This window comes from Aulonocara stuartgranti, assembly GCF_965226115.1.
Source record: "Aulonocara stuartgranti genome assembly, chromosome: 15".
Lineage (NCBI taxonomy): Eukaryota > Metazoa > Chordata > Actinopteri > Cichliformes > Cichlidae > Aulonocara > Aulonocara stuartgranti.
In genome coordinates this window covers 9,075,303-9,103,046 of record NC_138951.1, presented here as the reverse complement: position 1 = coordinate 9,103,046, position 27,744 = coordinate 9,075,303, and the positions used below count along the sequence as shown (strand labels likewise).

Here is a 27,744-nt window from a genome sequence, read left to right as displayed (position 1 = left end):
GGTAGCAACAACAAAGACACTTCCGGCTTACGTCTTTCAGAATAAAAGCGGCATCTCCGCTTAATAGTAAAACTTATTTCGCCACAAACGCTCGTATATACGGGCCTTTTTTTTATTTTGCTTGGAAAATAGGATACATGCAAATACATTATATAAGGTAAAGACGGAGCTTTGGAGTCACATTTAAATATGACCACCTTTAGACTTTAATATAACCTGAACTCTCTTGGGCAAACTTTTCTTTAACGTTTCTTCAACTTGTCTTCAGGAATAGCTCCTCAGGCTTCTTTAAGGACATTCAAAGATCTTCATTGGATGTTGGCTGCCTTTTACTCCATTCTGTATCAAGATGATCCCATACTGTTTCAACATTGTTGAGATCTGTAGTAGTAATACTTGCGCACCCTTAATAGCTGCACATCCTCTACAGTGAAAACAACAATATAACAAGGTTTTACAGTTTACAGTACAATTGTAAACACATATATTTAATTTGAGCTGTTTTTATGTAGTAGAAAAACTGAAAAATTCAGTTAATGTGGTCCTTTAGTACTAAGTCCGGAGAATCTTTGCTGGAGACATCCCAGAATATATCCTCATGTGGCATTTTACTTTGATGGTTAAGGTGGTGAGCACTTTTGCCCTTGCATATAAAAAATGCCCCATTGATGTAAAAAGGGATTGAAGAAAAGGTAATAGCATATAATTAATTTATTTTTCATACCTGTGAAACTATTCAGTGACTTCTTGGGTCTTTTTTCATACATTGTCACCACAGAGATACGCCATCCTGTCATTGTAGGAATAAAAAGCTCAGATTTCTTGCAATTTCTAGCCTTCTGTTAACTTGGTGTATTGATAAGATACGAGCTGGAGTGCAATGGCCGTTGTTTTGTACTTTTCAAATTTGAAAAGCTTAATAGCTTGATAGCTTAAGCTATCTCACTTTAAAGCAGTTTTGTCAAAAAACAAAACAAAACAAAACAATAATTCACAATATTCATTTGTTTCTAGTTCTTTTTGGTCTGTGATACGTCGATTTACCTTTTACTTTTCTGACATTTTATCAATTTATCTTTATTGTTATTATTAACTTACTGGTCTGGTTAAATTTAAATCTGCAGCACGTAAAACGGTGAAGAGCTTTGAGCCCTCTGCCTTTATTTTGAAAACCCAGGCGCATGGCGGATGTTTTATTCCTTGCGGGATGAATCTTGACTCCACACTCCATTGTAAAGGCTGCACATCTCTCGCCCTTAGACGCTTCCGTTCCGAAAATAATTTCCGGCTGCTGTACCTCAATGGATTATAGTAGTTGTAGTTCTTGTGTATATAGTTGCGACGAGGAGCGTCATGCTTGAATTGTTTTACAGTACTTAAAAAGAAAATTATGTCTGGTTACAAAATGATCACAGATCCTACTTAATACCATAAAGTTAAGTCCACTGGCCAAAGGCTAACAGCTACTATGCGACTGGCATCAAATAGAGCTTTTAGGAATAGTTATGTGACAACTAAAAATTATTGGGAGGTCTGAGGAGGCTAGAAACTGTGCAGTTTGGTGCTCTATCTGTGCAAAGACACACGGATACGCTGTCTGTTACCGATAAAAGCAGTAGTAAAACATTAGGATATAAAGTACAATATAGGTCAATCAATCTCTCAGTTTCTCCAGGAAGCTGGATCAAAAGCCTGTAGACTTAAATGGGACTTAAATCTAGGTTAACCGAGAAAAAAAAGAATAGAGAGTACATTTGAGTACTTCCCCATCAACAGAAATTGGAACTTGAAGAAGAATTCGTGTCTGCAGAGTGGGCTGCAAGAAATCCCAGAGAACAAAGAGAGTGTGGTTTCTCTGGAATCAAAAATAGAAACAATCACTCAGTGGACACAACAGTAAGCTGTCATGTGTCACTATAAATGACCAAAACCACATAAACAATCTGCCAGGTTAATTGGGACAAGATGTCAAAACGGGAAAAAAGGAAAAACAAAGAAAAGAAGAGGAAGGAGTCCTGCATGTAGACTGCTTTGGCTTTATATCTGAAACGAGGGAGAATGTTTTTTTGTTTTTTTTTTATGGGACTGGGCATTTATGAATAGGAGATCCTGGGATTCTGCGCCATGTCATTGGCTCGCATCTCTGCAGTGTGCCTCCCCTCCAGGCCGCCGCACAGAAAAGCCATCAGGCAGCTGCTGTAAGAGGGAAGGCTTTCCTCACTGCGGATCTCCTTTCCCCTGCTCGCCTCTCAACCGGACCGGTCTGGACCACAATACCCACCCCCTCTCTGCAGCTCCGTCGAGCGGACACGGTTTGTGTGAGGCAGTGAAGAGGAGGCGACCTGGGTGGGGAGTGGAGGGAGGTGGGTGTGGGTGTGGGGTGCAGATTTCTGTGCTACTGTTTGGTCCTCAAGGGGGAGGAGCCAGTTGTCGATTCTACGCTTGCGAGGAGAGAAGGCGCCGTGCAGAGAGGTAAGATACCCTTTACGTAATAGAAATTATTGTGCGTTTTATCCGCTGCCCGGACACACTTTCAGATGCGCATTCAGACCCTTTTTATTGGTGTTTTTCACTCGTGGCCGTGTGGGGTACGTGGAGGTGGAGGTGAATCCGAATACGTAGGCTGACATGCCACTCCCTGCAATAGCATACTGATGCTCCGGACAAATCCTCATTAAATGATTCAAATATTCTGTCAGCATGCCCAAATAACCCCAATAAGAGTGGTACTTGCGCTCGGCTGCCTTATAATAACCCGCTTTTGTCATTCATATAATTTCCAGATGCACTCCCAAGATGAACCCCGCAGGCCCGTGGTTTATTCTTAAAACGATACTTTATATTATTGAGTAGTTTAAGGTAATTGCGGTATAACTGCATCATTTTTAACAGTGCTTAAACATGTGTGTCGGAGAGTTAACGTGGATTTAGAAGACATGGTCTAACAGTGTTGTAAAATTCTACAACAATAGTATGATGTCTTATCAAACTAAATCCCCTATGCTGCATGCGGTTATTCAATACAGTCGAGTAGACTATAGGTTTTCACAGGTCACTAACACTGTCCGCTACGCGCCGCATGGCACAGAAGCTCAATATTTTGGTCAGGGATGCCGTGGAGCGCTTAAGTGCGCGCGCCAGTGTGTGTCTATGTGTGGGTAGGCTGAGGTCACTCTCATGCCTCTGAAACCCGCATTGCTGATGCGGGCATCTGTCCAGTGGAGGGATATTTAATAGGGTGTATCATCACGCTTCCCTCCACCGAGGCAGAACTCAACATCCGTCTGAAAACTACTATTTATTTCACTCTTTTTATTATTATTATTATTATTTAAAATAGCAACAGCTTATTAACAGGTGTCACATCGTCGAAAACGCCTCCAAAGCGAGAAGATACTGTAATAATGGCTGTGACAGCAAGGTTCATGCAGAGGACAGGATTCTGAAAAAAAAGTACTCTGTTTCTTCCCTGTTTGGCTTTTCAGAGGATGGGAAGCTGCTTTGGGGCAGAATCCTGATTGTGTAATAATCCCATCTGTTAGAGGTGGAGTGGCATAAACAAGTATAAACGCTAACTGTAGGTAATTATTCGTGAAGTCAGAGTTAAGAACAGTGAATTCGTTTTTTTTACAAAGTGTACCTTTGCTCACTTATAAAAAATAGCATGGGGGCATGATTTAAAAACATTGAACTCATGGTTTCACTGTAATTGTATGATGTATGATTGATGACGACATTCTTTTGACCCACAGCAGGTATCTGAAAAGGTCAAATGTCACAGCAATAGATCATTACTCCCTTGAAGTGTTTTATAGTTCTCTATATATCCCTGAGGTGACTCCGTTGTAGTCTGTGTATACATTAATGAAGCACATTTGGGATAAACATAAAACATTTTGAGTATTTTAAACCATATCTAGACATTTTACTCAGGTAATTTCTTATTGTGCTTTAATAAATTTGGGGAACTCACAAGAAAATGGTCAAAACAAGAAGCAGCAGATATCGATTTTCTTTTTTTCAGAAAGGCCGCATCCCAGATGGCCTGCATCACTACTAACAGTATCAGTTTGTGTGACCTTCCCTGCCAGTTTGCAACACAGACTTTCTGATAAAAAGTCTCAAAGTCAAAAACATCTGACATCATCACAACTTTTCTTTTAATCTTTGTAAAGCTCCTCTGAAACCGCAGAGGACAAATGGGATGACCTTTTATGCATGTATCAGTAAAACAGCCTTGCCAACTTTGCTCACGTGTGCTTTCTGTGGGAAACTGTGTGAGTGTGTGTCACTCTTTTTGGTCACAGTAAAGGCGGTGTGAATCAGCATGCTGATTCATGTCAGAGGATAACAATACAAGACTCCTGCACATGCCTTAGTATGTTATGTTATAATGTCCAGTGATACTGTGCCCGAGGTATCTGTTTTCTTTCGCCTCTTTGAAATAAATAAAAAATCAGTGTTTGCTGCTGTGAATTAAGACTAAAATGAGGGTTTTAAGCTTTTGTTTTGCGTTGACAGGACATGAAAGGAGGGCAGTTTCACAGTATTACTTCCTTTGGCTTGCTAAAAAAGGAAGTTGTGAGGAGTTTAAACAGGTTACAAGGTGACATCTTGTTTAAATCATCTTAAGATCCTAGCTCCTTTTCACCCATTCCTCACAGCTCAAATATACACAGGTGATGGTATGATTTTATGGATGAAGAAAAAGAAATGGGCTGAAAAGTTCGATTTGGAAGTAATTACTTTCTTAGAAACTTTCATGGATTACAGAGAATTTTTCGTTTAGAACCGAAATTGGTTATTTTTCTTCTGAAAATATTATATATATAGATTAACTCCAATAGGAGTCAATTCATTGTGATTTGTTTGTACCCTGAGCTCTGAGAAAATTATAGTGGGTTGTGCTTTGAACTTGTGGCGCCTAAGCACTCAGATGGATTAAGTAAACACATAACAGCAGGTTATGGTTCACATTTTCTGGTTTCGCTCATACTTTGTGGTGTGAAGATTCTAAACCTTTAATGGTACTGACAGATTTTGAGATTTCAGCATGTTATTTATTTCAAAAAGATTCATAATAGATTCCATTCTTTTGTTAGTTATTGGCATTATTCACACAGTCTCTTTGAACTTTGAATCCCAAATGTGTGATTCACAACTTGGTTGTCATCGTATAAACTCACTGACTAATTCTCGTGACTATATTTATTCTGTTCATTAACTATATTACGTACAGTATAAAGACCTGATTTGAAAATGGTATAAATGAAAGGTGGTTTATGCTATGAATTTGTTATGAGTTATGAAGTATGAATAAATAATTAATATTATATGCTAAATAATAATAATAATGACTAAAAATGAATGTCACTTAAGATTAATATTATCACACCGAAGAGCCTGCTAATGCGATTTACTAACAAATGGTAATCCGCTTACACTCTAGGTATAACGGAAACCCATGCCATGAAGCCCCCAATGCACAGTTTCTGTGCTGATGTTAATACGTTGGAGGATATCCTCTTAGAGCAGCATGTGAAAGCTAGAGGAGCCGCACCCTGCCGGCCGTGAAAACAGTGCAGGTTATAGATACTTCAGCTTCACAAACTTTCTAATGCCAATTCTCTAAAGCCTAAGCTAAAACACAGTTAATTGAAAATTAATTGATTCAGCTAATGGGGCCTTGTCTTTCTTTTGTTCCCATAATACATGTAATAGAGACAACATGTTAATAATACCTGGACCAAAGAGAGAGTGTGTGCTCACTCTTTATGGACAGCATCTCTGTGTTAACTGTTGTTGTCCTGAGTTTTCTGAGAGATGACAGCAGGGCTCTTCTCTCTCTTCTTGTCTCACAATATATATAGAGATGGATTGTTGATTCATTTATTAGGAGAGATGCGCAGCTTGGCAAAAAAGTGCTTGAGTGTATTGTCAGTAGCCAGAGACTGCAACTGCAGTGGTTTTGGAGTTCTGTGAATATCTCACCATGGTAACAGCACCACATCACTCATTTCTGTTATCTAATTATTCCATTTGAAATATTTAAAATGAATAATTTTTTAACTAACTATATCTCTTTAGAGTATATGTAGATATAGTATGTATGTTATAAACTATGTGTGGCATGCGTTACATAAGGTCAAAGTTGTGTTTGTGTGTGTGACAGTGTCACGGTCACATTCATATGCTTGTTCTGATACACTGGAACCATGTGATTCCTGATTTGAAGATGTTCTTGAATGAAATTTCTCCCATTATCTTGTTGTGTATCATGTAATGCGCATTTCCCTAACGTGAACCTCATGAAGTTATTATTATCATGCTTATCTGTCCGATTTTGATGGTATTGTTGACATTGAGCTGATCCGAAAAGCAGTTTGTACTAATTCTGACCCTGTTCTAGCAACTGATCATGGAAAACAGATAGCATCTTCTTGGCCATTTCATCTGTGTTTCCACATAATTAGGTTACGTATATATATGATGATGTGGGTAAATGTAAGTGTGTGCATGTGCATGTCAGTATTTTCAGTTGATGGGAGATCTGTTTCTAAATCATGATGCATTACAGTTGAAGGATGCTCTGTAGTTTGGAAAGCTGGACTGCAGCAGATATTTAATTAAAAGAACATAAGCAAGCAAGAGAAACAAGAGAAAAAAAAGAACCAAGATACCCAGAAGGATTGCAGCTCAGTGGTGACTTAAGTTTAAAGCACTTAGTTGAGAGACTCATGCAATATTCAAACTGCCTTTCTTGAATGTTCAGCCATAACTAGACTGAAAATCTTCTTGGTAGTTCTGCTAACTTGGGATGACCCTCATCCTAATAACCTGGAGCTCAAAAATCCTTGCCAGGTCCGACAGCAGCATGAATCAGCACTAAGTTACATTTAGTCATTTGGAGCCAAAACCCAGCAAACTTTACAGACACTTAGCAGAGAATTACAATCACTATATATATAATATATATAGTATATAGTAGTATAGTATATAAAGTCTTATCTTAACTTATCTTATCTTATCTTATCTTATCTTATCTTATCTTATCTTATCTTAATGCAAAAAAGAGTTAAACATATAAGTAGGTAAATTATTCTAGTAAAACATCAGAAATTGTACTTCAATGAATCCATAAAGAAATCCAGTATGTGGTTTTAGGCTGTAATCTAGTCAATTAGATTTTGAGATGTTCTGTTTCTTGTTGCTATAATGTTCTGTACAATCTGATCTCAAATGAGCAGTCTCTACAAAGGCACTGCCTGCTTATCTCTTCATTTTTACTTCATTTCCTCACAGTGACAACTTATCTAAGTCGTTAGGCAGCGAATTGTGTTGTCTAATTGCTTGGCAATCTGTCTCATAGTGTAGAGCAACAAACCCACCGAGCTATGCTTTAAAAACACTCAATACTACATGTATCAGTTTGCCGGCGTGCGCTTGAGTGTCTTCATTTGCATAATTATATGTACGTGAGCATATAAGCATGTGCGCTTTTGATGTTTTCATCTGTGGGAATTATTTCTATAAATAAACAGCAGCTCAGTGGTGTGTTCATCACAGAGGTTGGTGCTTTGGTGAAGGTCAGTCCCCACAGAATACGGATGATGGGGAAATTCAAGTGGATGCACATTTGGGATGCTATATTAGGATAGAACTGTGTTACTAGACTCTGGACATAGCTGGATATAGAAATGATGAGCTGGTTGCTGCTTTGTTTTCCACTGGATTGCTTTACTTAAATATTTATTTTAGAGCAAACAAAGGCATCCATGTGAAATCCAAGCCATTAGAGGACCAGTAGTAAAGATGTTTTTAAATAAATGTGTCGAAAGTAAAGATTTTGTACCTCTGAACTCCAAATTCTTTAAACTGGTGGGTTTTGAGGAAAGGATAGTTAATTTGAAATACAAAACACCCTGGTGGTTCTTGATCTGAAACTTTTCCTAATGATTTTGAAAAAGATTTTTGAAAAAGTACCATCATATTTAGTATCTTTTTTGGGTTCTTCAAGGGAATTCCCAAGGCAGTAAGCAATCTGGAAGACTTGGGTGGACACTAGCTGTAACTGTGTCAAATGTGAGTATGTTTACAGACAACTCTAAACAACATTCGTAGTTCTTATTGGAATATCGGTTCCAACAATTATCATCTACACTGACCAGCCACTTTTTTCTGTAGACCTTGCTAGTACCAGGTTGGATCCCCTTTTGCCTTCAGAAGTGCTTTAATGGATTGAACAAGGTCCTGAAAACATTCCTCAGAGATTTTGGTCCATAGCATTACACTGTCTGTGGATTTGTTGGCTTCACATTCAAAACGAATCTTGAGATCTGATGACTGTGGAGGCCATTTGAGTGCAGTAAATTCCTTGTCATAATTAAGAAACCAGTTTGGGATGATTTGAGTTTTGTGACACGATGTGTTATCCTGCTGGAAGATCAGAAGAGGGGTACACTATGGTCATATATATCTAAAATATTAACGTGACTCTTCAGTATATGGAGAATACTTTCAAAGGGCAAGAATGTTGGTTCTTTACCCTTAAATTACCATATACAGTAATGATCTAAAAAGGGTATTCTGTTCATGTTGATTTAACACGAATGAAATAAAGGTATAGCCCTAACTCTGGTCTCAGACAGGGAGAGAGCAGTTTAGGTACTTCAGTGTATCAGAAATGCAGATCCTTTGTATATCTCTGTTTAAAGAATGATGAAGCTTATAATATCTGCAGAATTACCTCAACTCCTGTAGTCATTGAATTTGATTTAATAATAACGATAAGGCAAGCAAAGAGATAGATAGATTTCATACATTTTACTGTTTTCCACAACTAAAAAAATACTAAAAGCAGCACTGGGGAGCTTGAAATAGATGATCTATAATCATATCACATTTCAGTCCATATTCCTTGGTCTGATTTGATGTAGTTGCATGGAGACAGCTATTTTAATTGGTCTGGGGTTTCATGAATCACCTCATGCTCCCTTTGCTCTCTGGGGCTGATTATAAAAGCTTGCTGCTGCCTAATGGATGCAGAATGAGTTGTCTGTGGTGTCTGTCACCGCCTCTCTACTGCTTCACCCTCCTGTCTCCCCCAGTCCTTTTTGTCTGATCAGTCACAAGTTTCACATCTTTCTGCTCTTTGTGTCTCATAGCAATGGCCTCACTGCTTGTCTGGGCTATATGACAAATGGGCCATGGTGCAGACAACACCCTTCCATGTGTTTGCATTTTTAAATGTATCTCATACAGAGATTCGAGAGTAAAAATGACACACCCTATGTTTGAAATAGCTGTTTGTCCAACACTATTGATGATCAGTTTTTTAAATCAGATCTCTGTAATGTGTTTGATTGATTGAAATTACATTCAGTCTCATGCCTGATTAGCACTCCACCATTTATAATACTGGTGTTATGTTATTATTAGTATTTTAAACAGGATGTCTCATGGACTCAAGATCGCTTTTCAAGAGAGACCTGTGTACAAATGACATCTACAGATTAAGAGTACACAGACTAGTAGACAGGCAGAAAATTCAAGGACACATTATAGGCGTTCAGAAATTAAGAAAAGCATGTGCAAGGACAGTTGCATACAGTTTAACATATTTTAAAAAGCTGCTATGAAATCACAGAATGTAGCTTTGCAGTCTTTTGTAGTCTTTCCATTTGTTCTTTTCCAAGTTTAATGTCAGTAAGAGGCACAGCTAATCTTAAAATGTCCAAGGACCTGTCATTGTATCCATATAAACTATCACTACAATAATAATCAAGCTCAGACAAAATTGTACCTAATACAACAGTTAATGAGAACCAATATTTGCTTTTTATATTTGTATTTGTATTTTATATGACACTGGAGAGTTTTAATATGGACTGTATGGTGGATACTGACCTTGGTGACCTTGTGAATAGTTTTCAGTTGGTTTTATCAGAATGAAAAACAAGCTTATGTTTCATAAGATAATTTTGAAATGCAAACTTTGGATTTTTCAATAGCCCGATCAACAAGGACCCAGTGGTATATAAGATGGTGTCATCTGCATAAAAATAGGTTTCAAGATTTAGGAGGTGTAGATTATACTGTAGAAGGTGAATAAAAGACATCTAGCAATGAAAACCTGTGGAATGCCTGTAGTAATGACAGGGAGACTTGACCTGAAATCTTTGGAGACTGCTGATAGAAAGATTGTCATAAAACCATTTAATAGACTGTCATCTAAACTAATTGTAACCGATTGTATCAAAGGGGGAAATTAACCATAGAAACTAAAACCATGTTTCTGTTTCAGGTCAGACATGCTGGCTTCTGCTATAAAGTTGGGATTTTAACATTGAAGTTTAAGAGGATTGACTTTAGGAGACTTGCATCAGATTGAAACTCTTTCATTGTGTAAAACAATTTTTTAGAAGCTATGACTAGATATTCTTAATTTATTTCTTATTGTAATGTTATTTTTAGAAAATTGATATCCAGTGAACCAAAATGCACATCCAAAGGTCTGTAGTTCTTGCTGTGTATTATAGTCATTACTTACTTGTGTTTCCAGGTTGAAGGACTGCTAACAGTGGAGAAAAAGCCTAAAATGATGAACAACAGTCGACCAGTTCAGGACTAATTCAGACTTCTGTGTGGGTGGAGGAGGAAGACTGAAGAGAGACAAAGTAAACCACATGATCAGGCCTCGGAAAGGCTCCAAAACGGTGATGTTCCCCTCAGGCAGGGATTACCTCCTCCCCGTCGTCTCTCTCTCCATCTCACCCACTCACCCTCCCTCATACAACAGAGCAGCCGTCCAGCTCCAAGACTCTGAGCCGTGAGAGCGCACTGTGCTCGCCCACCCGCGCACAAACACACACGTACTCTAACATCGCTTTTGCATCCTGCTCATGGTCGTTGGCCTGTTCTCCTCAGCTGCTGCTCCCGCTCTAGTTCTAGACCATGAAGAGGCCCAAGCAGCAGACTGGGCCCTTGAGCTTCTTAAATTTCTTCAGCCGAAAGCCCAAATCAGAGCCAAGGGCGGAGAGGCCTGTGGAAGCCTGTCCCAAAGAGGAGGTGGCCATTACCCTGACCCCAAGCGAGCATCCAGAACAGGTAAGATTGATGCTTCGTCTGCTTGGAGTGAGTGTAAGCAATGAAGGAGTTCTTTATTTGGGTTTATACAAGTTTTGGTAGAGTATGGTAGAGTATTATGGCATATATGTATACCATTTTGAAATTTGTGTTTATTTTTGAAATTTGTAGCTCATACAGGATCATTATCCTTGCATCAGTCAGAAGATGAAAATGTCTCACAGAAAATGTCGAAAGAAAAGCAACAAAGCTATTGATCATTAACTTTAGAGCCATGCCCGTTTGCTTGCTTTGTTCTGCGCTGCTACTGAACAAATCCATTAGTGTGTTTGTACAATTAATTGATCATTTGTACAAATGACGTTGCCAAGAAACCAAATGAATTACAGCATTCCAGCTATGTACACACTTACCAATACTCCCTTCATTTCTAAGAGCCCTTCATTCTCATAAGCGTGCTGTGTTTGGATTTGGTAAATCACCATATCCTCTAACTGTTCTTAGGACCTCACAGCAGAAGAGGCTGGAGAATCAAGAGTTTCTGGAGCAGAAAAAGGAGAAGGAGGAGGTCCGCCAGCATCACTGGCTGAGGTGGGCGAGAACAGCGCTGCCACAGTCGAGTGCGTGGGTGGGGTCAGCCGGGTGTCCACCGATGTCCTGTCCCTCTCCTCCTCCAGCCAGGACCAGCTATTGGACGAACACCTAGAAGAATGCCCACTGTGCCTGCTCAGTCAACCGCGCTGCCACTTCCCGCGACTCACCTCCTGTTCTCACAGGGCATGCTCTGACTGCCTACGCCAGTACTTGCGTATTGAGATATCGGAGAGTCGGGTGGGCATCGCGTGCCCGCAGTGCCCGGAAACACTGGCACCTCTGGATGTTCGTGCCATTCTGGATGATCGGGCATTGCTGGAAAGGTTTGAGGAGTACCAGTTGAGGCGTTTTCTGGCTTCTGATCCAGATACACGCTGGTGCCCTGCGCCTGACTGCAGGTGAGACGTGAACTGATACCATCTACCAACAGGCTGTTTTAGGCATCAAGAACAGTTTCAAGCGTACTGTAATAAAACTAGAACATCTTGTTTTTTTATTGCTTATATCTAATAAAGATATAAGCAAAAAACTGTTAATTAGAAGGGAGAATAATATTTTGGAAATTAACAATAATGACTTTGTTTTGTGAAAAAATAGGTCTTTTATTGACATGATTGACACAGCAACAATCCACTACAATTTAATTACTTATTAAAAAAAACATTAGAGCTAATCCAGCACTACAATGTGGCAGCCCTTGTCAAATTCTTGTCATCCCACCGCCGGCTTTATTTTGTAAAACACAAGACTGACGCATTTGTCACTGTCAGAATAATTGACTTAGATTTAAGAGGATAATTGGCAGCATTTTTAAAGCTTTTTCCATAGTTCACCAAGTTTGCTGCAGTTTATATATTTTGCAGATCCCGAAAGAGAATGGACTGTGAATAAACCAGTCCTCTACGTATTGGTAAGAGTTACTCTTTGAGGCCTCAAACAGAAATACCTAAAAGATTTTCCTTAGTGAGATGTAAGAAACATTCACCTTTAATCGGTTTAAAATGTTATTAGTGCCGTACTTAACATTTATGGCGCCATTGTATTGTTACTCTTTTTCCCTCAGAATAACTGCCTGAAATATAGCTTTCATTGAGCTGCAAAGCTCAGCTGCAATATGATTTCATTACAAAATCGATCCTTGATGTCGTCGTAAATCTTACGAGGGAAAGATGTATTTGTTTTCTTTCCGCTGACATTGGCGTCAATCAGCTCTCTTTTTTTTTCTGTTGTTCAGAACTGGCGCTGACACTGATCCTTTGCTATATCAGCTTAATGTTCATGCATGGGTAACTGGATAAGGGGGGCTGATGGGAAGTCACGACGTGCGTCCATTTTTTTTGTGTGCAACGTTTTCAGTGGATTTTTTGTGGTCAAAAGCACGTACGCGCCAGGGCTCAGGACCCCGTTCAGTGAAAGTCTGTCAGTACTTGCTGCTCAGCGATGATGAATGAGAGGAGCAAAAATCAATACACAGTGGTGAATTAAATATAACGCAGAGAAACAGGAGATCCTGTTTTTAAAATATCTACAACAAATTCAGTGTGTTTTGCGTTTGATTTATTAGAAGGGTGTACGAGTGTGCAAAATGGCATTTTGAATAACAGTGAATAACACTTCTCACATAAAAGAGACTTTGAAGCTGTGATTAATTATGTAAACTGGTCTTTAACAGTTATGATTGGTGCATTCCTGTGTTTCCAACATGTAGAGATTCCCTGAGGTCTTAGTGACAGAAGCTTAGCTGAAGATAATGTCGGGAGAGAGACTCTCAGAGAGAGTGTGAAAACTGTGTGTTTTTGCCCTAGGTCTGACTGTCTAACACACACTTGGGTCTATGAGGGCATCTAATCATGTTTTATCTACATGTGTAATACAAGTAGGAATTATTTAGATATCTCAGTAAAAAAACAAAAACAAAAAACCTCTACCAGATTAAAAGTACCCTCTGGGCTTCAATTTATTTTATAACCATAATCCAACATGTTACAGAAACATACCCCACACATTTATGATGTCAGAGTAGGGGGTCTATACATTTCTGAAATTCACAGGATTATATTTAAGTGTGGCCACTGTGAACAGCAATTAATACTTTTGATTTCCAGCACTCCTTTGTTCTAAGAGGATTTTCCTTGGGGCTAACACACACAAACATGTTAAATGAGCTGACTTACCCATATCAGACACAAATTATTCATCAAAGCAGACTATTTTTAGATGTGTTAGGCTTTGTCAACACACACAAAATCATTAATTACAGTTTTGTCCTTGCATTCCTAAACATACACATTTGTTTTAATGGTTGAATTATATATATATATATATATATATATATGTGTGTGTGTGTGTGTGTGTGTCTGTGTGGTGCATATATAAAAAAGTAGAATTAAAATCGCTTAAAGTGGTCATTGGCTTTGCAGCTGTTTCTTTCTAATTTCTCTGTATGACAAGGCGTAGAAGTTTGTACACAATATAAATAATCCAATTATTGCTTGTTTCATGGATACAGGATACTCACTGGTATCTAGAAATATTTTATGCATGAACAGCAGCTTTGTTCTTCAGCCAGACATGTTGGACTAGAGAATCAAAGTCACTTCAAATCTGGTCTGACACCGTAGTGGAATCAAGGTAACGCTGTAATTATCTTCTTGCCTGTGTTGCCTTCAGCTTGTTTGATTCATTCGCCTGTCTGACAAACAGAAAACCACTCAGAGCTGGAAATGCCAGCCTGTCAGAGCCCTCGTTTTTCACAGCAGAGTTTGATTCCCAGAGGCATTCAGATTATTTAAGATTTCTTTTACTTTTTTTTATTTTTTGGTTATAGCTAAATCACATAATCTTGTGAACATGCCTGTATCAGAAAATGGAGATGGTACTGTCTCCATTCCTCATAAACCTTATTTGATTTTATTTAACAAATGTGAGGTTAAAAAAAAATCAAGAGCCCATAACTTTAACATAATCTGCAGTTTCCTAGCAACGAGGGAGGTGTAGGTTTTGCCCCAATCCTAACCCAACAAAGAAGAAAAACCACCACAACTTTAAAGTCAACACTGCACTAAATGAATGTTTGTTAAAAAACACAACAAGCACACACACATGACCAGACTGCCTTATTTTTTTATTTAGTTATTGATACAAAGTTTTAAAAGTCATATTTGGGTATGGAGCCAATAAGATTATCATATATCTGTTTATTATCAGATGATAGGTTTTCAGTTCTGGAAAGCCGTCCCCCAGAATCCCCATCAGCCAACCGAACGTCTGATATTTTTCTGTCATTTTTATCTGTAGTTTCTCTCTTTCCTCAGCTATGCTGTGATAGCTTACGGCTGTGCAGAGTGTCCCAAGCTGAGCTGTGGCCGTGAGGGATGTGACACAGAGTTCTGCTACCACTGTCGGCAGCTGTGGCACCCCAACCAGACGTGCGACCAGGCCCGGCGTCAGCGAGCCCGCCACACCTCAGGCGGCAACGATGCCTCTACACTGTACGTCTTCAATGAAGAACCTGGAGGAGGTGAGACAGGAGCCATGTGATTAAATGAAGCTACGAGTCGTTTGTGGGCCTCTTTGCTCTAAACAACCACTTGAAAAAGTCTACCTGGTTTTGCCACGAGTACTTCCAGGCCTGTATGGTTTTCAGGTCTGTTAGACAGATAGTATGGGCTCAAAATGTGGTCATAAATATTTTGTACTTGTCTATCTGTCTAACAGATAAGTTTCTTATCTACAGACTGAAATCCTGTCATGGTTATACTGTAATTTCTTCCATAATTTCCATCAAATTTGGCAGCGCCAGTAACTTACGGTAACATTGCAACATTTCATTTTGGGAAAAGTTACGTCACTTTTGGTTCACATCCTGGTATATTATAGAAACAAGTGTTTTTTGGAGGGTGGTGAGCTTTTACAGGACCCCATGCAGTCAGGTGAAAAAACAAGTACATACCATGATGTAGCTTGTAGAAATAACTTTAGCTAACTTGAAAACTAAACAGTTTTCCATTTAGTTTTATGATTCTTGTAGAAGTCGTGGAGGAATTTTGACCCACTTTTCTTTAAATGTTACTTCAGTTCATTGAGCATTTTTTATTTTTTATGCACAACTCTCTTAAAGTCCTGCCACAGTCACTCAGGTTGAGGTCTTTACTGGGCCATCGTAACACCTTGATTCTTTACTTTTTCGGCCATCCTGTTGTAGATTTGCTGCTGTTGTTGGGATCATTGTTCAGTTGCATGATCCAATTTTAGCCAAGCTTTAGCTGTCAGACAGAGGGCCTCACATTTGATTCTGTTATATTTTAGAATACAGAGGAGTTTATAATTGACTCAATAACTGCTGCCAAGGTCCTTTGGCTATAAGACAAGCCCAAATCATCACGCCTCCACCACCGTGCTTGACAGCTGGTATGAGGTGTTTGTGTAGATGGACTATTTTGGACTGTGCATTATTAGTAAACGTATTCTCCACTTTAGTCTCATCTTTCCAACTATATTTTTCTGAACAAAATAGAGCATATCTACAAAAAATTAAACTGTTCCTTTACGATGACATATAGATATTGCTTGTTAAGTGTGTAGTAGCTGAAGTATTTCCTCCGTTGCAGATGCAGAGGAAATCAAAGCATGCCCTCGCTGTGGTGCCTACATCATGAAGACCAATGATGGCAGCTGTAACCGTATGAACTGCACTGTGTGTGCCTGTCAGTTCTGCTGGCTGTGTATGCAGGAGATTACTGACGTGCACTACCTCAGGTATGCTGTTCATGCTGAACTCACAAGAACAAGAAAACTAACAGCCAGAAGTCCTATTAAATGCTTACTCTAATGTCAAGGTTGGCTGTGTAGCAGACAGGAGTAGGACCCAAACTCAGGACTCGGAAACATGACGGGTAAACCAAAAGCAGTTTTGTTCAACTTAAACTTAGTGCAAAAATAATGCAAGTCAGAAAACAAGGAAAACAGGAAAACTACATTTATGAATGCTCAGGAAACTCACTGCAAGAGACAACACAACCATGAAGGAGGACACAACAAAAGGCAAAGGGAAAAATGAGACAATATGTACACAGAGGGTAACGAGGGAACAGGTGGCAGGTGGGAGGGCTGCTGAAACCACTCAGATAATTAGACAGGGGAAGTAGAACTGAATAGAAAGCCCAAGAGACAAGATGTCATCAAAATAAAACAGGAAATGACTAACACTGACCTGGACTAAGACGTGTGAACTTGACACAGACAGAAGGCAAAGCAGGGAGACAACTTGGACTAAACACAGGGGATGCCCATAACAAAACACAAAGACGAGGCTCGGAAGTAACATAATGAAACAAGAAACCAACAAATAGAAACTGTAGAAAGCAAAACTCAGGAGCAAAAGGACATACTGAACTCAGAACAAAATAATCCAGCGTATGAACTTAAACCAAAGACAGAACCATGAAAAACAAACTCAAAACGCTGGGACGAAAAACCAGGACCTTGACTCTATAGCTGTAAGCCTAAGAAGCCTGATGATGATATTTTCTATTAGAAAAAAATGCTGAACATCGCCCGGTTTGAATTTCTTAGGCTTAGTTATAAGCAGCTGGTCAGACAAAAGCAACCGTCATCGGTTTTGGTAGCTGTAAAATGTTTGAGGGGGATATTCAGTGGCACAAGTTCATCCTAAAAACAATCGATTTCAGTGCATCACAACTGCTAATGCATCAACAATGCAGTAGCTAGTCAGAGATAAAAACCGTGCCAGTCAGGGAAGCATGCCCGTATTTCATAATTTAGAAGCTGCACTAGTTTAAATGGTTCATCTCAGCTTTCATTTGTTTTCACATTCTTGGAAGGGAGTCACTGCTGACTTGACATCAGTTATTCACCTCCAGTGTTTCTCCTTCCATACTCCTAAATCAGCACAATGTGTAAGTCGAGCTAAGACTGTGTTTCTCAAGCTCTTATTTGTTTGTGTTTCTATATAAATAATCTTCATTAATCTTAATTTCAATGCATATTTTAACCCCTGCTGGTTCATGCTCATCCTGCAGTAGCAGCTATACGTTGAACAATGTTATTGGGAATATATGGAATATTACCTGTGTCTTATTCATAATTTAACACAGTTAAAAACCACAAAAGCGTGGTAATCAGATTGTCAGGCATACGATTAAAAACTAACCTGACTTTAAAAAAATATATATTATTATCAACTCTGTCTTAATATAGCCCTATACAGGGTAACCAATTATTTTCTCCAGGAAGACAAAGTGCTTTGTGTAGCACTTTGTCTTCCCCAAAGTGGCCTAAATGCATACTTTGAGAAAAACATAGCCCTTGGCTGCTATTTGTGTTCTTTATAAAAGTTATTTTTCCGCTTGATTAAAATCAGACAGCACTCATCACATTGTATTGCTCTTCTAGACAGTTAAATGTTACACCACAGCGTCAAAGGCTGGTAGCAGATTAAGGTAACACTGAAGGCAAAATAGACTTTTTTAGCCAGTCATATTTTAAGTAAGAGACTAGCTATTGCTGATAAACCAATCCAGGCAGCTTTGTTTTACTGATTTCTCAAACATAAATGGTTAAATATGATAAATGAGTATTTGAATAAATTATAAGTAGTAAATGATTGCACTTCAGGAAATGAAAGCAGGACTATAATAAGGAATGCATATCAAAAATGGTTTATACGACATCAGGCGTACATGATGATGCTTTGTTGGTTATAGCAAATGATTATGAGGGCATTTATTTGAAGTCTTAAAATAAAGTACCGCTCATTTTGACAGGAATTTAATTTGTTTTTGCACATCAAAAGGGAGTTACTGTAAGGGATCACCAAGTCTGCAGGGAATGTCTGTACCAAATCTTTTGTTGTTTTACAGTAACTGATCTCTCCTGATGTGTCTGCTTTGTCTCTCAGTCCCTCAGGATGTACATTCTGGGGGAAGAAACCATGGTCTCAAACCCGCAAGGTACTGTGGCAGGTGGGCATGTTGCTCGGAGCACCTGTGGTCATCTCCCTTATAGCAGGCATTGCCATCCCAGTCATCATTGTGGGGATACCAATCTACATGGGCCGCAAGGTCAGTAAAGCCCATGTCACACTGTGTAACTTGTTAACTTTGTGCTGTATATTAATGTATTGTTTTATGCTGTTTATAGCAATAAGATGTCTGCTTACCCTACACTTCACATGTGACTAGTAGATCAAAGCTTACCTTACCTTAGAAACTAAAAACATGTCCTAGGGAAATTAAGCTGCAAATGAAATCCCCTTAGATATGATTAGTTTTCTTTTTGTCAGAGCCATGGTGTGTCTTATAAAGTCTTCATAGGCATGCTGCAGTGTGTGTGTGTGTGTGTGTGTGTGTGTGTGTGTGTGTGTGTGTGTGTGTGTGTGTTATTGGGCATGAGTAAGTGGCTGCAGAAATAGAAAATGAAAACTCGGAGCACTTTGAATTTCAGTAATGTGATTTGTGCTCTGTTTATTACCTTTCAGGTCCATGGTCGTTGTAAGAAAAACAATATCTCAGGAAGTAAGCACTACTTGACTGTGGCAAGTGGGGTGATGATGTCAGTGTTTGTGTCGCCGGTCATAGCAGCTGTCACTGTGGGTAAGGAACATATAATAGTAATGTTACATTTTTTATCCTGCAAACCAGAGAGAAAATTCAAAGGGCAAAATATTGTTGTTGTTGATCTTGTGTTATAAAGAATGAATTTCAGTAAAAAAAAAAAGGATAAAACTGCAGAAAATGTATCCCCTTTGGAGCTCTAAGATGCTAAAAATGATAATTCGACAGATCTTTCTCTTTCGGTATAATAAGATGTAGTTTTGTCAGAGTTTTTCTAGGGCAATGCTCAGAAAGTCACTTTTGAAAAGTTTGACTAGCACACAGCTCTTTCTGGGCCATCTTGGATAGTTTCCTCAGTGATCAGAGTGAGAACTGTAGGAGCAAACCCTCATCTTTTACCATGCAATGAACTCAATTTAAAACGTAAAATGAAAGGAATAAGTAAACCTTTTGTAAAATACATTCAGTCCATTCAAAAACTGAGCGTGCCATATGATTTAGTAACTTGTGGAAACATCTTTGCCAGTCGCAAATTCAAGTAAACGCTTTCTGTATGACTGTATCAGTCTTTCACATCATTGTGGAGGAATTTTGGCCCACTATTCTTTACGGTGTTGCTTCAGTTCATTGAAGTTTGCTGGCACTTGTTTATGCACAGCTTACTTAAGGTACTGTCACAGTATTTCACTCAGGCTGAGGTCTGGACTTTGTGCCACTTCAACATCTGATTCTTTTCTTTCTTGGGCATCCTGTATTAGAGTTGCTGCTCTGCTTGGGATCATTGTCCAGTAGCATGATTCAATTTTAGCCAAGCTTTAGCTGCCACATTTGACTCTAGAGTGCTTTGGCTCTAGTGGAGTTCATGGTTGACTCAGCGACTGAAAGATGCCCGGGTCCTCTGGCTATAAAACAAGCCCGAGTCATCACGCTTCCACCACCGTGCTTAACAGTTGCTATGAGGTGTTTATGTTGATTTGCTTAATGCTGTGTTTAGTTTTCCCAAGCATGCTGCTGTGGATTATGACCAAGCATCTCCACTTTGGTCTTATGTGCTCTTATGTTCTTTTTAGAAAGATGTTTAGAAAGACTTTCTCCCAGTAACCCTACCTAATAAGCCACATTTTTCAGTCTTTTTCTTATATTTACATGTTTTCTAGTCTTTTCTTACTAGTCTTTTCTTTTTTTTACTTGTACGGTCATGTGCATTAACATTTACAAACCTGAGGTGTAGCTCTTGTTTTTTTTGGGGTTTTTTTTCACTTTTCCTAAGCATTGCACAGCCTGATCTTTGGTTGAATTTGGTGGGGTGTTCACTCCTGGGAAGGTTGTATCATTGTGGTAACATACAACTGAATGCTTCAGACCAGCAAACTGCCCAAACTTCTGCTTTTACAGAGGTGGTAAGTGTGTTCGACTAGCAGCACCCGGCTGCTACGTTCCCTGTTATTTTTTATAAAAAGCATCAAGGATGTACTTGATGCGAGTTAGAGCATAGAGTGCTGTGAAAACTTTCTTTTTTACATGACTGTATTTTTGCTTTCACCCTGAAAGTTTGATGATGGACTGATACTGATGCCTTCTGTGTTAGCTCACACTGATATGTCTGACCTAACAGCAGCTCTAAAACATCCTGCTAAACAAAACAAAAAAAAATCCCCAAAAATCATAAATCTATTTGTTTTCTAAACTCATCCTTGACTTTTAATTAATAAAGCTGCATGTGTTACCTCTATGCAGTATTGTACAGTTTATTTTATATAACTCAGCAAGACAGTGAAGAATTTTTCCTAACCTGCTGTATTTTTTCCATAAATTCTACAGATCTGAATATGCAGCCAAGCAATCTGCATAGGGTTTAGTGCCAGCCATACAAATATCCACAAGCCAGGCTTCTGTATACAAACATACCACTTTATTTCATTGCTCCACACACACACACAGTGCAAAGTAGCATTTCAGTGACTCATGCTACTTTAGGTAACAGTCCCAGCCGTAACAGAAATTCGTAAGACTTCAGTAGCGTCTTATCTTTCCCCTGCAGTGTCACAGCCATAACTGTACCCCACTCTGACTGGTCCTTGCTTGCCGCACACAAACTCAAAGACACATTTAGCCGCATTGTACTCGTCACCGTACCTCTTACCCCTGCATGTACTACTGTGCTTGCATACTGTGCAGTTTCTTTAGCCATTTTTACTTCATGTTTTACTTCATTCCACCATGTGTTTTGTCGAACATCTTCTATTTTGTGCTCTCACTGCCCTCCAACTGTTGTTTTGTTTCTCATATTTGAGTCAAAGCACTCTGTTTTTTTTGTGTGTGTCTCTCTTGGACACAGATGCACACTGTCTTTCGCTTTCACTCCTCTCCCTGTGTGATCTGTTTGGCTGGCAGGTTCATCCTCTTGCCCTGGTTTCACCCTCTTGCTGAGTCAATAGCGCCCCAGTGTTCCTGCTGTGTTAATGATGTCCCTTTGTTTGGCTGGCACTCTTCTTTGTGTTCTCAAACTCCTGTCTCAATCACAGGTTGCATAATTGCACAGCGTAGGGAGGCTGCTGGTCACCAAGCTTGGGCTTTATTCAAAGCACTTTTGTGAAGGTTACGAAGGACAATCGAAAGAAGTACAGCTCGTTAAATAAAATTTGACTTTCCCAGCGCAGCTGTGCCCTGCAACATTCTAACTTTGCTCTGCTAATATGATGAGTCGATCCATAAGAGTGACTAATGATCTATTTTTGTGAAAACTGTCTTATTGTATCCTGACAGGGTATGTACTGCACATTTTTAGAGCTTCTAAGGAAACATTTGTGTTCATCTCTACATTCACAAATGTAACAAAGAAGACACTTTTTGTTTAGGTGTCTACTGCGCAATTGTCCGCACCATAATCAGTTCATATTAATAACAGTAATTAACCAGGAAACACATTTCACCTCTCTTTCTAATTATTTGCCTCCTATAATAAATACTACATACAGCATAAAATCCTATATATAAATGATGATCATGATCAAAAGGACGAAATAGGAAAGTTAAAAAAAAGTTTGTTATTGCTAAAATAGACCAAAACACAGCTTCTTACAAACAGCACATAAAATAGATGACTAAAGGAAGATCCAGTTGCCTGGATGTCTGCAACTAAAATTATTTTTAGAAAAGCTTGGAAGGAAACCAATGTTACTCACTTAAAGAACATAATAATTATGAGGATATAATTTCAGAGAAAATGAGTTTTTCTTCCTTTTTTAGGTCCACTCTATATGCCTAATTTTTTCCAGTTACTTGGGGCTAAAATGCCTTAAAAAAAACAAGCCTGTGTCTATAAATGCCTGGCAGCTTGAATGTGTCCAGTCCAGGGTAAAGCGGGAAAGGCTCCCCCTTGTGTTTGTTTTGTGTTGTTGTTGTGATAATAATAATAATGATAATGATAAAAAGACAATAACTGAAGTCCTTAAAGGGGCACTTTGTGTAAAAATGATTGAGAATGCATCATGTCTTGATGCATTCTCAATCATCCAAGTGACTTCTTCAGTCTCAGCTGACTGCAGGTTTCCCCAATCTTAGAAACAGTACATTTACATAATGACTGAAACCAGCCCCTTGAAGGAACATTGGGCTGGGAGGTCAAATGTACTGTTTATAAGATTTGGGGAAACCTGCAGTCAGCTAAGGCTGAAGAAGTCACTTGGATGAGTGACGAAACGTTTCTCCCACTGAAAACACTACGTCCAGATGAACTGAATCAACCTTTGGAGGTCGATCATATCATCATATTTTGATTTCAAATGCACTACCGTAGCGCACAGAGGCAAGACAATGCTCAAAAACCCTTACGGGCCTATCTGTAATCCAGTGCTTCACCATTACAAAGACATTTCGGTTATATGATTATTAACATTAAGCACAAAGTCCAGAAAAGTCATTATGAAAAATATGTTAAGAACGAGGTCTTTACTCTTTGCTGTTTTCTTTCAGGTGTGGGTGTACCGCTAATGCTGACTTATGTCTATGGGGTCGTTCCCATGTCACTCTGTAGGAACGGTTGGTGTCGACCGCAGAGTGAGCCCCCTGAAACACACAAAATCCAGCTGGAAGACTTAGCCAACTGTGAGTATCAATAATTTAATCAGTCTATAGTTCAAGTTAGGGATACTGTCTGACCGTATGAGTAGTCGGTTATGATTTGTGCCCCGAATTTTGACCCGATCTGATGAAGTTTCAACTTCTGTTATAGATCTTCTATTCTCTCATGTAGTCAGTGATCACTGGACGGGTCAGAACAACCCAGCACTCAACAACACCAGCGTCCAAGAAGTTCGAGTCAGTGTACAGGAAGTAGGCGACCTCCCAAGTACGAGCACCACACCGCCAGAGCCAGATAGATATGCCGGATTGGATGAAGCCACAAAACGCCATGGATACACCCAGCAGGACAGCCAGTCTGACTGCAAGGTGGTTATTGTGCCTGATAACAAGACTGATGAGATGCAAATGATTCCTTTAAGGTAATTATTGCCTTTACAATTTCCTCAGATGTTTACATGTTTTTACACAGGACTTTAATATTTGAAAGCAACCATTTATAGTTTCTCCTGCTTTAATGCCTATACTTAAGCTCAATGACTTGTTTGTCCAATGACTGATGCATTAATGTTTATATAAAATAACTTGCCACTTGCACAGTATTGTGTGTAAAGGTTTTAGGTATGTTCTCGCAATTAAATTAAAGATATCTTGTGGAAATTTTCTTTTAAGCAAACAAAAGTTATTCAGAGTTAATCAAGAAAATCTTTGGCTTGAAGTCACTGCCATCTGAGATGCGAGTGGAAGAGTGGAACATATCAAGAAAGCAGAGTCCTCCTCGCTACGGAGCTGTCATTTTAAAGTAATGTCACTGGCGCAGCTGCGTCATCTGTTTTGTTCCAGCAGCCGGCCGCTGCATTTTATTATCTTTGTTAGATGAGCATAAAAGTTTTCATGGCATCATTGATTTAAACTTGAAAAATGATGGAGTGCTAGCCTTTATTTACACTGACAGATGGGAGACACGGCGGGAACAAATCAGAGATGACGAGATGCGGAAAGTTGAGCTCGACACAAGACACAGAGAACAAAACAGGAATTAAACAGGAGGAGAGACAGAACAGGACCGGATAATGAGATTAACTTGCAGACAGACAAGGCTAACACAAAGATGAGACAGAGGGAACAGGACAGGAATGCTAAAGGGAACTAATAAACCTAAAATCATCGATACTAAGAAGTAGAGGCAAAAATAACAAAACAATAGGGAACCAAAACCAGGGATCAAAATAACTTGTAAGACCAAGAAATTACAAAAACACTATCAACATAAACCACTTTAAAAATCCAAAAAGAATAAAGAACTGACAAAACTCTAAACTCTGGGTCAACACTCCATGGATCTTGACACCAGAATAGCTGTGTATATACATTTTTTGTTAGTCTTACAAACATATATTTGCTAAGTCTAACTTTCCCCGTGGTCCTTATAGTCTGACTTCCATAGAGGATACACCCTGTCTCCTCACTCCTCCCTCTTTGAGAGACCCTTTTAGGTATTCAGACTTCCTTTAACATGCTTAGATTCATTTTCACGTCAGCGGCAGGTGGATGGAGTAGAGAGGAGGTGAGGAGGCACAAAACAGAAAAATGAAAAGCACCCATCTCTGTTTATTTGCAAGCAGTCCTCTTCTGCAGCGGAGGCTGGGCCATTGCTGCATTTGTTGGTGCATTACCACCACTTGTTAGTCAGTGGGATAAAGCAGCTGTTACATATTGCTATTAGAGTTCAGGAGATACACCTTAAAGTTAATGGAGCAGTAACCAAATAGACAAATGCACACACAACTGAAGCAAACCACCACAGTATTCTGTATATCAGTCTTTGCTTTTAAAACAGTACTTGTGCAAGTACTTGCTTGTATTTCTTGTAAATGCATTTCTAGACTGATTCGATAATGTTTGGTCAGGACTCTGTGTGCCACTATGTCTCATCACCAATGACAGCTCTTTATGACTTGCTCTGTGAGCTTGATGTCTTCTGCTGAATAATGATTTTTGGATCGACTGGAGTGCACTATGGAATGGCAATATTTTTGGACGGTACTGTATAATGACTCCACTGTGTTTCTTCATTGTGACCGCAGGGAAAGAACGAATATTGAGGTTCGCGTTGAAATTGAGACCCACCCCAGGGGCGCCCGCCAGTCCAGCCTAAGTAGCATCCTGTCTAGCCGCAGCTTGTCAACGGAGTCACTGGGACAGCCGCAGCCCCAGTCCCAAGACTACCCGTGTGCCTCAGAACGAGAAGAGAGACGAGAGGGGGGAGAAGGAAGAGGAGGAGGAGAGGAGCAGGAAGGACGAGAGAAACCAGGAGGGGAAACGGGAGAAGACGAAGGGACGGTTTTCCCAGTCTTTGAAACGGACGGTGTATGAGGTTCTTCAATGCAGGTGTTGTGCTTGGTTGAAGATTTCGTCAGGTTTTATGGATGTACACTAATCCATCACCTGACATTGGATTGACCTGAGAATAGTTGGCAAAGGTCACCTTCTGCTTCCAAGATGGGCCCTCCAACCAGATGCCTTGTAGCTGCACCCTCTGAGGAAGATGCGGGTTTAGAAATAAAGATGAGAGTGTGTGTTTGAGTGTGTGTATGAGACAAAAAGCATGAGGCTATGATATTTTAAAAAACCCAGGAGGGCTATATACTGTAAAGCAGACAGGAGAGCATGTTAGCCGACTAGTCCAGTCTGTTTTTTTTCCCTATGTTGTCCTTTCTAAAAGAAACTACCTTTCTCTCCCTCTCATTTAAGTCTATTTCATGAAGTCCTCCCCTTCATCTGGCTCTGCTCTTTCAGCGATCTTGCCTTCCTCACCCTTTACAAATTCAGAGACCACCAGAAGCATGAATTGTTTTATGGGGGACTAAGACTCTAACAAATGTCCTGTCAGTGACTTGATGTAAACATTTTCCCAAAACATGCTGCAAAACAGGATGATTTTTTCTTTTGTTTTAATCTAAATGGGTATTTCAAGCATCTTATGATGCAGTGTTCACACATGAATTGGGCAACCTTAAACAGATGATGCATGCTGCACTGTTCGATTACGCTTCTGTCAAAGAAGTCTAGTGGAAGATTAAATTTGAAACTAAAGCCTCGAACTGCTATTTTTTATTGGATTCAGGGGTGCTCTGTGACAATGTGCCAGTGACTAGAGGGCTTCTAAATACCAAGAATTACGATTTATCACAGATCCAGTCTTCCATGAAAACAGGTGGAGGCGGGGTCGGAGGGTTTTCTTTTGCATTGTTTCAGTGCAGCTTTCAGCTTTCAAGAAGCTGTTTCTTTTTTTAAACTGAAGAGGGAGATGATTCTTTAGTTTGTAAAAATGCTCACTCTGATGCAGGACGACGTGGGAGCGACACAACCTTCTTGAATTTTAAAACGCTGCATGGTTCTCCAACTTGCTGTATCCAGAATAGCAACACATTAACACGTGCAGATTGGCACATACTCACATGATCACATGCAAAGCAGTCAGTGTAGTTGCAGTAGTGTGTGCTGCTCAGGGCATTAAATATAAACTAAAGACTCTCTCAAATGACCACAGAGCACCGAAATTACTACAACAGCAAGCATGCCACCGCAGGCTAAACCGTAATAACTCGTTCTAGATGATTTGTGAGAAATCCGTGACTATACAGTACACGCACTGCTTAGCTTCCTGAGTGTGACATACTTGTGAGATGAGCTTAGACTTAAAATGAGAAGTTGTAATCTGTGCTGGGTTGTGGAGAGAATTTAAATAAATATTTCACCATGAAGGAAAAAAACAACAAATTTCATGTTCTCTATGTCTCAAAAATTATTTTTCTTTGGTACAAGTACTTGTAGTTGTGGTCAGAAGATTACATTAACTCATCCATGGGCATGGATGTTAGGGTAATGTGGTGGCTTTAAATTATTTCTTTGAACTGTTGTACAGCATACATCTTTAATGACTTTAAAAAAAAAAGAAAAAAAGAATTGGGTGTAATTCACACGGGGTTAAAAGTATGCATACTGGCTCAAATATGTACATACACTCACTTAATTTTTGTGGTGGTAAAGGTTCTTCTGTGTCTTTTAACTTGACAAGGCCTAATGAGGCCTAATTCGGCCCCATTAGTCTTTGTTTCTCTTTGCCAGCACAAAAAGAGTTTGTTTGAATAAAACTCAGAAAAATGAATATTTACACAAGTCATGAAGGTCTCTTGGAGCCATTTCAAAACAACTGCAAATTGTAAGATCATCAGTTCAAACTATTGTTTGTAAGTACAAATTATTTGGACCCATCAACACTTTGCCAAAGTATCGAAGAAGACCCAAACTGCCACCCTCAGATGAGAGGAAATTGGTTAGGTTAGTGAGAAACAATCCAAGAACCACAAAGGCTTAAATGTGCCATGAACTGGAAACTGCTGGA

At 39.3% G+C, this 27,744-nt stretch overlaps 1 protein-coding gene across 4 annotated transcripts; it reads left to right on the top strand.

Annotated features, from left to right (window-relative positions):
• Positions 1–675: 675 nt before the first annotated feature.
• LOC309689397 (E3 ubiquitin-protein ligase RNF19A) lies at positions 676–27,107 on the top strand. 4 transcript variants are annotated; one of them, XM_082505784.1, is made up of 11 exons: positions 676–692; positions 2,150–2,472; positions 10,562–11,106; positions 11,590–12,077; positions 14,994–15,199; positions 16,290–16,437; positions 18,599–18,761; positions 19,178–19,292; positions 23,229–23,360; positions 23,488–23,758; positions 25,424–27,107. In XM_082505784.1, the coding sequence occupies exons 3-11, from the start codon at positions 10,954–10,956 to the stop codon at positions 25,710–25,712; spliced, it is 1,965 nt and encodes a 654-aa protein (XP_082361910.1). In that variant the 5' UTR covers positions 676–692; positions 2,150–2,472; positions 10,562–10,953; the 3' UTR covers positions 25,713–27,107. The 4 variants fall into 4 exon arrangements, with proteins under 4 accessions (XP_082361910.1, XP_082361912.1, XP_082361909.1 ...); XM_082505786.1 differs by lacking the exon at positions 676–692 and having other exon boundaries at positions 2,098–2,472; positions 23,509–23,758; XM_082505783.1 differs by lacking the exon at positions 676–692 and having other exon boundaries at positions 2,098–2,472.
• The last annotated feature ends 637 nt before the right edge of the window (positions 27,108–27,744 follow it).

Coding starts and splice junctions, on each gene's coding strand:
- LOC309689397 (XM_082505784.1), top strand. CDS start 10,954: ATGAAGAGGCCCAAGCAGCAGACTGGGCCCTTGAGCTTCTTAAATTTC. Junction 23,361..23,487: donor GCTGGAAGACTTAGCCAACT/GTGAGTATCAAT, acceptor CTTCTGTTATAG/ATCTTCTATTCTCTCATGTA. Junction 23,759..25,423: donor ATGCAAATGATTCCTTTAAG/GTAATTATTGCC, acceptor TTGTGACCGCAG/GGAAAGAACGAATATTGAGG.